At 37.6% G+C, this 12,177-nt stretch overlaps 1 protein-coding gene across 1 annotated transcript in view; it reads right to left on the bottom strand.

The window, feature by feature from the left end:
• Positions 1-12,177, bottom strand: part of LOC148066973 (uronyl 2-sulfotransferase-like) — a 102,667-nt gene that overhangs the window by 8,926 nt on the left and 81,564 nt on the right. The window contains exons 4-5 of the mRNA XM_087805065.1: positions 9,399-9,478; positions 6,162-6,315 (exon numbers count right to left, since the gene is read on the bottom strand). Of these exons, the coding sequence (XP_087661191.1) occupies positions 6,162-6,315; positions 9,399-9,478 (234 nt within the window). The remainder of the gene's footprint in view (positions 1-6,161; positions 6,316-9,398; positions 9,479-12,177) is intronic.

Raw genomic sequence — 12,177 nt, 5'->3', positions numbered from 1 at the left:
TGTTAATGTGTGTTAAAGGGAATATGTGTGTTAAAGTGTGTATGTGTGTTAAAGTGTGTTAAAGGGAGTATGTGTGTTAAAGTGTGTATGTGTGTTAAAGTGTGTTAAAGGGAGTATGTGTGTTAAAGTGTGTATGTGTGTTAAAGTGTGTTAAAGGGAGTATGTGTGTTAAAGTGTGTATGTGTGTTAAAGTGTGTTAAAGGGAGTATGTGTGTTAAAGTGTGTATGGTATGTTGTGTGTTAAAGTGTGTTAAAGGGAGTATGTGTGTTAAAGTGTGTATGTGTGTTAAAGTGTGTTAAAGGGAGTATGTGTGTTAAAGTGTGTATGTGTGTTAAAGTGTGTTAAAGGGAGTATGTGTGATAAAGTGTGTATGTGTGTTAAAGTGTGTTAAAGGGAGTATGTGTGATAAAGTGTGTATGTGTGTTAAAGTGTGTTAAAGGGAGTATGTGTGTTAAAGTGTGTATGTGTGTTAAAGTGTGTTAAAGGGAGTATGTGTGTTAAAGTGTGTTAAAGGGAGTATGTGTGTTAAAGTGTGTATGTGTGTTAAAGTGTGTTAAAGGGAGTATGTGTGTTAAAGTGTGTATGTGTGTTAAAGTGTGTTAAAGGGAGTATGTGTGTTAAAGTGTGTATGTGTGTTAAAGTGTGTTAAAGGGAGTATGTGTGTTAAAGTGTGTATGTGTGTTAAAGTGTGTTAAAGGGTGTATGTGTGTTAAAGGGTGTATGTGTGTTAAAGTGTGTTAAAGGGAGTATGTGTGTTAAAGTGTGTATGTGTGTTAAAGTGTGTTAAAGGGAGTATGTGTGTTAAAGTGTGTATGTGTGTTAAAGTGTGTTAAATGGAGTATGTGTTAAAGTGTGTATGTGTGTTAAAGTGTGTTAAAGGGAGTATGTGTGTTAAAGTGTGTATGTGTGTTAAAGTGTGTTAAAGGGAGTATGTGTGTTAAAGTGTGTATGTGTGTTAAAGTGTGTTAAAGGGAGTATGTGTGTTAAAGTGTGTATGTGTGTTAAAGTGTGTTAAAGGGAGTATGTGTGTTAAAGTGTTTATGTGTGTTAAAGTGTGTATGTGTGTTAAAGTGTTTATGTGTGTTAAAGTGTGTATGTGTGTTAAAGTGTTTATGTGTGCTAAAGTGTTTATGTGTGTTAAAGTGTTTATGTGTGTTAAAGTGTGTATGTGTGTTAAAGTGTTTATGTGTGTTAAAGTGTTTATGTGTGTTAAAGTGTGTATGTGTGTTAAAGTGTGTATGTGTGTTAAAGGGTGTATGTGTGTTAAAGTGTGTTAAAGTGTGTATGTGTGTTAAAGTGTTTATGTGTGTTAAAGTGTGTATGTGTGTTAAAGTGTATACGTGTGTTAAAGGGTGTATGTGTGTTAAAGTTTGTTAAAGTGTGTATGTGTGTTAAAGTGTGTATGTGTGTTAAAGTGTGTATGTGTGTTAAAGGGTGTATGTGTGTTAAAGTGTATTAAAGTGTGTATGTGTGTTAAAGTGTTTATGTGTATTAAAGTGTGTACGTGTGTTAAAGTGTGTATGTGTGTTAAAGTGTGTTAAAGTGTGTATGTGTGTTAAAGTGTTTATGTGTGTTAAAGGGTGTATGTGTGTTAAAGTGTGTTAAAGTGTGTATGTGTGTTAGTGTATAGTGTGTTAAAGGGTGTATGTGTGTTAAAGTGTGTATGTGTGTTAAAGTGTGCATGTGTGTTAAAGTGTGTATGTGTGTTAAAGTGTGTATGTGTGTTAAAGGGTGTATGTGTGTTAAAGTTTGTTAAAGTGTGTATGTGTGTTAAAGTGTGTATGTGTGTTAAAGTGTGTATGTGTGTTAAAGTGTGTATGTGTGTTAAAGGGTGTATGTGTGTTAAAGTGTGTTAAAGTGTGTATGTGTGTTAAAGTGTTTATGTGTATTAAAGTGTGTACGTGTGTTAAAGTGTGTATGTGTGTTAAAGTGTGTTAAAGTGTGTATGTGTGTTAAAGTGTGTATGTGTGTTAAAGTGTGTATGTGTGTTAAAGGGTGTATGTGTGTTAAAGTGTGTATGTGTGTTAAAGTGTGTTAAAGTGTGTATGTGTGTTAAAGTGTGTATGTGTGTTAAAGGGTGTATGTGTGTTAAAGGGTGTATGTGTGTTAAAGTGTGTTAAAGTGTGTATGTGTGTTAAAGGGTGTATGTGTGTTAAAGTGTGTTAAAGTGTGTATGTTTGTTAAAGTGTGTATGTGTGTTAAAGCGTGTTAAAGTGTGTATGTGTGTTAAAGTGTGTATGTGTGTTAAAGGGTGTATGTGTGTTAAAGTGTGTATGTGTGTTAAAGTGTGTTAAAGTGTGTATGTGTGTTAAAGTGTGTTAAAGTGTTAAAGGGTGTATGTGTGTTAAAGTGTGTTAAAGTGTGTATGTGTGTTAAAGGGTGTATGTGTGTTAAAGTGTGTATGTGTGTTAAAGTGTGTATGTGTGTTAAAGTGTGTATGTGTGTTAAAGGGTGTATGTGTGTTAAAGTGTGTTAAAGTGTGTATGTGTGTTAAAGTGTTTATGTGTATTAAAGTGTGTACGTGTGTTAAAGTGTGTATGTGTGTTAAAGTGTGTTAAAGTGTGTATGTGTGTTAAAGTGTGTATGTGTGTTAAAGTGTGTATGTGTGTTAAAGGGTGTATGTGTGTTAAAGTGTGTATGTGTGTTAAAGTGTGTTAAAGTGTGTATGTGTGTTAAAGTGTGTATGTGTGTTAAAGGGTGTATGTGTGTTAAAGGGTGTATGTGTGTTAAAGTGTGTTAAAGTGTGTATGTGTGTTAAAGGGTGTATGTGTGTTAAAGTGTGTTAAAGTGTGTATGTTTGTTAAAGTGTGTATGTGTGTTAAAGCGTGTTAAAGTGTGTATGTGTGTTAAAGTGTGTATGTGTGTTAAAGGGTGTATGTGTGTTAAAGTGTGTATGTGTGTTAAAGTGTGTTAAAGTGTGTATGTGTGTTAAAGTGTGTTAAAGTGTTAAAGGGTGTATGTGTGTTAAAGTGTGTTAAAGTGTGTATGTGTGTTAAAGGGTGTATGTGTGTTAAAGTGTGTATGTGTGTTAAAGTGTGTATGTGTGTTAAAGGGTGTATGTGTGTTAAAGTGTGTATGTGTGTTAAAGTGTGTTAAAGTGTGTATGTGTGTTAAAGTGTGTTAAAGTGTTAAAGGGTGTATGTGTGTTAAAGTGTGTTAAAGTGTGTATGTGTGTTAAAGGGTGTATGTGTGTTAAAGTGTGTTAAAGTGTGTATGTGTGTTAAAGTGTGTATGTGTGTTAAAGTGTGTATGTGTGTTAAAGTGTGTATGTGTGTGAGTGTTAAAGTGTGCATGTGTGTGTTAAAGTGTGTGTGTTTTAAAGTGTGCATGTGTGTGTGTGTTAAAGTGTGTATGTGTGTGTGTTAAAGTGTTAGAAAACTTAGAAAACACTAGAAAACCTATATTTGTCCACATGTGATCGTTGACGGGGAACAAAGTACTCTGGACTGGATCAGGATCTACTTCCTGAGTCAACACGACCTTCAGGATGAGGAGGTCACGACCTCAATGTTACTCTGAGACGACACGTGAGTCGCCTGATGAAGGTCAGAGTAATGGAGTCAATGGGTTGTTATCTGGGACGTCCTCAGTCTTCATCACTACCACAGATCAACTTCAACTGTGTCGTTGAACTCCACACCGTGACCTTCAACTTCACACTGTGACCTTGAACTCCACACTGTGTCCTTGAACTCCACACCGTGACCTTCAACTCCACACCGTGACCTTCAGCTCCACACCCTGACCTTCAACTTCACACTGTGACCTTCAACTTCACACTGTGACCTTCAACTCCACACCGTGACCTTCAACTTCACACTGTGACCTTCAACTCCACACCGTGACCTTCAACTTCACACTGTGTCCTTGAACTCCACACTGTTTCCTTGAACTCCACACTGTGTCCTTGAACTCCACACCGTGACCTTCAACTCCACACCGTGACCTTCAGCTCCACACCTTGACCTTCAACTTCACACTGTGACCTTCAACTCCACACCGTGACCTTCAACTTCACACTGTAAGTAAGAAAGTAAGTAAGTAAGTAATATTTATTTATATAGCGCTTTTCGAGACCAGGGTCACAAAGCGCTTTAACAATCAAAACAATACTCAAAACAGTACATACTTTAAAGATCAAGATAATACTGAGAACAACACAGGAGTTCGAGAAATTCAAGGAAAAGCCTGAACAAATAGAAACGTCTTAAGATGTTTCTTAAAGGAGTCAGTAGATCATCAAACACAGATGTTTCTTGAAGGAGTCAGTAGATCATCAAACACAGATGTTTCTTGAAGGAGTCAGTAGATCATCAAACACAGATGTTTCTTGAAGGAGTCAGTAGATCATCAAACACAGATGTTTCTTGAAGGAGTCAGTAGATCATCAAACACAGATGTTTCTTAAAGGAGTCAGTAGATCATCAAACACAGATGTTTCTTAAAAGAGTCAGTAGATCCATCAAGCGCAAAGAGAGAGAAGATCGTTCCAAAGCTTAGGAGCAACAGCCTGAAAAGATTTCTCTCCTCTGGTCCTGAGCCGTGTGCGTGGAACCATAAGTAGATTCTGATCCACAGACCTCAGAGCCCGAGCTGGGGTGTAAGGCTGGATCAGATCAGTGATGCAAGGAGGAGCCTGACCATGAATAGATCTGAAAGTAAGAACCAGAATTTTAAAGTTGATCCTGAAAGAAACTGGAAGCCAGTGAAGAGTTTTAAGGATCGGAGAAATGTGAGTTCTCCTACTAGAGCGGCTCAGAGTTCTGAATCAACTGCAGACGAGACGATCCTTCTTGTTAAGACATGAAAACAAACTGTTACAATAGTCCAGACGAGAAGAAACAAACGCATGGATTATAAGATCCAGATCATGTTGTGACAACATTTTCCTAAGTTTAGAGATTTTTCTCAGTTGAAGGAAACAGTTTCTGGTCAGTTTTCTTCAGTGTCGAACAAGAGACGTGTCTTTATCAAATACAACACCCAGGTTTCTCAGGCTCAGTTTGACAGACTGACCTAAGTAAATAATTTGTATATTTTTAAGATCGTTTTTATTTTATTTTGTATTATCTCTTGTACTATTTCTTTCTCCTTGCACTTTATTTTCTTCCAACTGCGCTGTTGTGAAAGTGTGTTTCCCCTCTGGGGATGAATAAAGCCTTTCTATTCTATTCTATTCTATTCTAAGTCACCCAAGTACTGACTCAACCCTGGAATCTTATCATCAACAATCACCAGAGTTTCAGTTTTGTCCACATTAAGCTGTAAAGTGTTTTCACTCATTGTTTGATTTCTAGCAAACAATTGACTAAGCTGTTCAGCTTTTGGGGCTCAGTTGGGTCAAAAGAGCAGTAGAGCTGGATGTCATCAGCAAAAATGTGATAAGAAACATCTGGAAATCTCTGAATGATTTTACCGAGGGGAATCAAGTACAGCAAAAACAATAAAGGACCCAGAACAGAACCTTGAGGGACTCCACACAACAGATCTGCCAATTCAGACCTCATTTGATTGGCAGATACACTAAAACTGCGCCCAGAAAGGTAAGATGAGAACCAGTCTAACACAGACCCAGATCGTCCCACTTCATCCCTTAGTCTTCTCAGCAGGATCTGGTGATCAACTGTGTCCTTGAACTCCACACTGTGTCCTTGAACTCCACACTGTGTCCTTGAACTCCACACTGTGTCCTTGAACTCCACACTGTGTCCTTGAACTCCACACCGTGACCTTCAGCTCCACACCTTGACCTTCAACTCCACACCGTGACCTTCAGCTCCACACCTTGACCTTCAACTTCACACTGTGACCTTCAACTTCACACCTTGACCTTCAACTCCACACTGTGACCTTCAACTTCACACCGTGACCTTCAACTCCACACCGTGACCTTCAACTCCAGGATTCATGTTGGAAAAGATAGGAAATGATCAGATGTTCCATCAGGCTCTTCCAAAGTCTCCTGGTCAGGGTGCAAGACTTGAGGAAAGTCTACACAACTCATGGGTCTCAAGTCTTTCAAGTCTCCGGAGCAGATGAAACACTTGGACCAAAAACCCACAACACCGACTAATCCGGAGGGATTAGTCGAGAGCGTGACTGCGCTCGAGGCTCCAGGAAGTTCAAGGAGTTTTCAACGAAAGGTCACGATCGAACTCACCAGGTATCTCTCGTCGTCCTTCATCCCCGGGGTGCGGATCAGGTGGTTCTGTTCCCCCCTCCAGTCCCCGAAGCGACGGAAGAAGTAGTTGGACAGGAAGCGGTTGATGGGGTCCCGGATGATGTTGACGTAGACCGGCTGCTCTATCCTGAACCTGACGAACACACACATCCATGAGGACCAACGTTCTCCAGGTCATGTGTGTGTTTAGATGGTGGACACACTAGACCCTGGACGTGCTGGAGAACAAAAGCCATTCAAGTGAACGACCAATCCTTCAAAACATTCTTCAATCCAGATGGAAGTCAAGATCTGGAATCTATGTTTCTGTTGAAGTCACTTTAGAACTTCTACGCTAGTTTTACAGACGAACAAAGAGACCGGAGGAGGAGCTCCATCTCTGGTGAGATGGTCCTCAACGAAGGCTGGAAGGGAACCATGAACACTTTCCAGTTATCTAGAAGTGACTTCAGGGTACGTTGAGGAGAAGGTGTGAGAGTATTGTGGAGGTGAGTATTACTGTACCTGGTGAAGTTGAGGAAATGAACGTGCCGCGTGTAGAGGAACGGCTGAGGGATGTAGTAGTAGTAGTATTAGTAGTAGAAGTAGTAGTGGAAGTAGTAGTTGAATTAGTAGTAGTATTAGTAGTAGAAGTAGTAGTGGAATTAGTAGTAGAAGTAGTAGTGGAAGTAGTAGTAGTATAAGTAGTATAAGTAGTAGTGAAATTAGTAGTAGAAGTAGTAGTGGAATTAGTAGTAGTATTAGTAGTAGAAGTGGAATTAGCAGTATAATTAGTAGCGGAAGTCGTAGTGGAATTAGTAGTAGAAGTAGAAGTGGAAGTAGTAGTAGAAGTATTAGTAGAATAAGTAGTGGAATTAGTAGTATAAGTAGTTGTAGTATTAGTAGTGGAATTAGTAGTAGAAGTAGTAGTAGAATTAGTAGTAGAAGTAGTAGTGGAATTAGTAGTAGAAGTAGTTGTAGTATTAGTAGTGGAATTAGTAGTAGAAGTAGTAGTAGAATTATTAGTGGAATTAGTAGTAGAAGTAGTAGTGGAATTAGTAGTAGTATCATTAGTAGAATTAGTAGTGGAATTAGTAGTAGTATTAGTAGTAGAAAGAAGGGAACCATGAACACTTTCCAGTTATCTAGAAGTAACTTCAGGGTACGTTGAGGAGAAGGTGTGAGAGTATTGTGGAGGTGAGTATTACTGTACCTGGTGAAGTTGAGGAAATGAACGTGCCGCGTGTAGAGGAACGGCTGAGGGATGTAGTAGTAGTAGTATTAGTAGTAGAAGTAGTAGTGGAAGTAGTAGTTGAATTAGTAGTAGTATTAGTAGTAGAAGTAGTAGTGGAATTAGTAGTAGAAGTAGTAGTGGAAGTAGTAGTAGTATAAGTAGTATAAGTAGTAGTGAAATTAGTAGTAGAAGTAGTAGTGGAATTAGTAGTAGTATTAGTAGTAGAAGTGGAATTAGCAGTATAATTAGTAGCGGAAGTCGTAGTGGAATTAGTAATAGTATTAGTAGTAGAAGTAGTAGTGGAATTAGTAGTAGAAGTAGAAGTGGAAGTAGTAGTAGAAGTATTAGTAGAATAAGTAGTGGAATTAGTAGTAGAAGTAGTTGTAGTATTAGTAGTGGAATTAGTAGTAGAAGTAGTAGTAGAATTAGTAGTAGAAGTAGTAGTGGAATTAGTAGTAGAAGTAGTTGTAGTATTAGTAGTGGAATTAGTAGTAGAAGTAGTAGTAGAATTATTAGTGGAATTAGTAGTAGAAGTAGTAGTGGAATTAGTAGTAGTATTATTAGTAGAATTAGTAGTGGAATTAGTAGTAGTATTAGTAGTAGAAGTAGTAGTGGAATTAGTAGTAGTATTATTAGTAGAATAAGTAGTGGAATTAGTAGTAGAAGTAGTTGTAGTATTAGTAGTGGAATTAGTAGTAGAAGTAGTAGTAGAATTAGTAGTAGAAGTAGTAGTGGAATTAGTAGTAGAAGTAGTTGTAGTATTAGTAGTGGAATTAGTAGTAGAAGTAGTAGTAGAATTATTAGTGGAATTAGTAGTAGAAGTAGTAGTGGAATTAGTAGTAGTATTATTAGTAGAATTAGTAGTGGAATTAGTAGTAGTATTAGTAGTAGAAAGAAGGGAACCATGAACACTTTCCAGTTATCTAGAAGTAACTTCAGGGTACGTTGAGGAGAAGGTGTGAGAGTATTGTGGAGGTGAGTATTACTGTACCTGGTGAAGTTGAGGAAATGAACGTGCCGCGTGTAGAGGAACGGCTGAGGGATGTAGTAGTAGTAGTATTAGTAGTAGAAGTAGTAGTGGAAGTAGTAGTTGAATTAGTAGTAGTATTAGTAGTAGAAGTAGTAGTGGAATTAGTAGTAGAAGTAGTAGTGGAAGTAGTAGTAGTATAAGTAGTATAAGTAGTAGTGAAATTAGTAGTAGAAGTAGTAGTGGAATTAGTAGTAGTATTAGTAGTAGAAGTGGAATTAGCAGTATAATTAGTAGCGGAAGTCGTAGTGGAATTAGTAATAGTATTAGTAGTAGAAGTAGTAGTGGAATTAGTAGTAGAAGTAGAAGTGGAAGTAGTAGTAGAAGTATTAGTAGAATAAGTAGTGGAATTAGTAGTAGAAGTAGTTGTAGTATTAGTAGTGGAATTAGTAGTAGAAGTAGTAGTAGAATTAGTAGTAGAAGTAGTAGTGGAATTAGTAGTAGAAGTAGTTGTAGTATTAGTAGTGGAATTAGTAGTAGAAGTAGTAGTAGAATTATTAGTGGAATTAGTAGTAGAAGTAGTAGTGGAATTAGTAGTAGTATTATTAGTAGAATTAGTAGTGGAATTAGTAGTAGTATTAGTAGTAGAAGTAGTAGTGGAATTAGTAGTAGTATTATTAGTAGAATAAGTAGTGGAATTAGTAGTAGAAGTAGTTGTAGTATTAGTAGTGGAATTAGTAGTAGAAGTAGTAGTAGAATTAGTAGTAGAAGTAGTAGTGGAATTAGTAGTAGAAGTAGTTGTAGTATTAGTAGTGGAATTAGTAGTAGAAGTAGTAGTAGAATTATTAGTGGAATTAGTAGTAGAAGTAGTAGTGGAATTAGTAGTAGTATTATTAGTAGAATTAGTAGTGGAATTAGTAGTAGTATTAGTAGTAGAAAGAAGGGAACCATGAACACTTTCCAGTTATCTAGAAGTAACTTCAGGGTACGTTGAGGAGAAGGTGTGAGAGTATTGTGGAGGTGAGTATTACTGTACCTGGTGAAGTTGAGGAAATGAACGTGCCGCGTGTAGAGGAACGGCTGAGGGATGTTGGTGATGTTCTTCATCAGGTCCACCTGAAAAGAAACACACCAGGGTTCAGACGAACGTCTTCTGAAGTAATACTCAAGGTCAACATCTTAGAGCGGAAGGTCCACCTTCGTCCACATTAGTGATGTTACTTTTGATGTTACTCATGATTACATCAGTGTTACTGATATGTTATTTTTAAAGTGACGGCGCCACCTACTGACCTCTGAACAACATGACACTGTTTCATGAAGCGTCACCAACACATCACTAGTGTGTAGTACTTGTAGTACCGTATTTCCCGCACTATTAGGCGCACCTGATTATAAGGCGCACCTTCAATGAATGGCCTATTTTAGAAGTGTTTTCATAAATAGTTTGCACCGGATTATAAGGCGCATAGAATAAAAGATAGAGTCAAACATTTGACTGGGGTTGTGTTATCATCCACTAGATAAAGCTGAGCTAAAGGGAACGTCAACAAAACAGATAAAGTCAAACTTTATTAAGTGTTCTGACAACTCTGTTCACTCTCATGGTAACGATGTTACCAAATGATGTTTAAAAGGCTTCAACCAGCAGCGCGAAAGACTGGTGTCGTGAGCAGACAATTGTTGAGTGAGCAGCAGAGAAGTTGAGCGCGTGTATGACGGCTAGAACGCATGTGTATGACTGGTTGAGCGCACGTGTATGACATGTTGAACACACGTGTATGACTGGTTGAGCGCAGCGGTGTGATTTTGAGTGTACGACAACCAAGACAAACTCGCTCAAAGCGGTGGCAGTAATATCACTCCATAGTCGTCCGCCATGATGTGACGTGCGTCGTAAATCCCACCCCCTGATGACACAATGACGTAATCCCGACCACGGCGTGTCGGCTCAGTGGGCGCAGAGTCATGAGTGTTTGTAAACAAGTCGTGACCTCAGCTGGTCTTCAACAGTCATGGAGCGTCTTCCGGCTCCGACTTCTCAGGATCAACATCACGAAGTGAACGTTTGGAAACTTCCTGCAGCTGATGAGTCCAGAGACCAGTGTTCTATGTAACCATGGTTACGATGGTATTATGAGATGAAAACACTTTCAACAAACTTTTGTCTGAATCACTCGTCAGAGTCGCTCGTGTAGACGACACTAGGCGATCAGCTTCACCTTGAACAACACAACAGAGTTCTCGTGGTTTTGTTGTTTTTACGACTTTCTGGTCGCAATTATCTCACAATTTTATTTTTTCAACACTTTCTTTTAGTTCAGTCAGTAAACGATACTGACTCTAGTAAAACTAGAAAAATGTATTTCCAGAAGAAAATGTAGTGTGAATGCTGACTCAATGCTGTGCTATGGAATTAGTAGTAGAATTGATAGTAGAAGTAGTAGTTGAAGTAGTAGTTGAAGTAGTAGTTGAAATAGTAGTATTATTAGTAGTAGAATTAGTCATGGAATTAGTAGTAGAAGTAGTAGTGGAAGTAATAGTGGAATTAGTAGTAGTATTAGTAGTAGAAGTAGTAGTGGAAGTAGTAGTTGAATTAGTAGTAGAATTGCTAGTAGAAGTAGTAGTTGAAGTAGTAGTTGAAATAGTAGTATTATTAGTAGTAGAATTAGTCATGGAATTAGTAGTAGAAGTAGTAGTGGAAGTAATAGTGGAATTAGTAGTAGTATTAGTAGTAGAAGTAGTAGTTGAATTAGTAGTAGAATTGATAGTAGAAGTAGTAGTTGAAGTAGTAGTTGAAGTAGTAGTTGAAATAGTAGTATTATTAGTAGTAGAATTAGTCATGGAATTAGAAGTAGAAGTAGTAGTGGAAGTAATAGTGGAATTAGTAGTAGTATTAGTAGTAGAAGTAGTAGTGGAAGTAGTAGTTGAATTAGTAGTAGTATTAGTAGTAGAAGTAGTAGTGGAATTAGTAGTAGAAGTAGTAGTGGAAGTAGTAGTAGTATAAGTAGTATAAGTAGTAGTGAAATTAGTAGTAGAAGTAGTAGTGGAATTAGTAGTAGTATTAGTAGTAGAAGTAGAAGTGGAATTAGTAGTAGAATTAGTAGCGGAAGTAGTAGTGGAATTAGTAATGGTATTAGTAGTAGAAGTAGTAGTGGAATTAGTAGTAGAAGTAGAAGTGGAAGTAGTAGTAGAAGTATTAGTAGAATTACTAGTGGAATTAGTAATAGTATTAGTAGTAGAAGTAGTAGTGGAATTAGTAGTAGAAGTATTTGTAGTATTAGTAGTGGAATTAGTTGTAGAAGTAGTAGTAGAATTATTAGTGGAATTAGTAGTAGAAGAAGTAGTGGAATTAGTAGTAGTATTATTAGTAGAATTAGTAGTGGAATTAGTAGTAGTATTAGTAGTAGAAGTAGTAGTGGAATTAGTAGTAGAAGTAGTAGTGGAATTCGTAGTAGTATTAGTAGTACTTACTGTAGAAGAAGTGCAATTAGTAGTAAATATAAAAGTAGTAGAAAAGTAAAACTAGTAGTAAAAGTAGAAGCAGCAGTAGTAATAATAGTGGAAGTAGTAGTAGAATTAGTAGAAGAAGTAGAAGAAGTGGATTAGCAGTAAAAGTAGAAGTAGTTGAAAAGTAAAAGTAGTAGTCGAATTAGTAGTAAAAGTAGAACAGTTTGTACAGAGGCATCACAAGTGTTTCTTCTCCAGGACCAGACAACCATGAGCCCGACTGATTAGCCCGAGGCTGACCCCTGACCCCTGACCCCCAACACCCCCGTCTCCCGGGGCGAGTGTGTGGACACGTGTGGTGGATG

The sequence above is a fragment of the Callionymus lyra genome, chromosome 13 (assembly GCF_982586985.1).
Source record: "Callionymus lyra chromosome 13, fCalLyr1.hap1.1, whole genome shotgun sequence".
NCBI lineage: Eukaryota > Metazoa > Chordata > Actinopteri > Syngnathiformes > Callionymidae > Callionymus > Callionymus lyra.
This window is presented reverse-complemented; position numbering and strand designations above follow the sequence as displayed.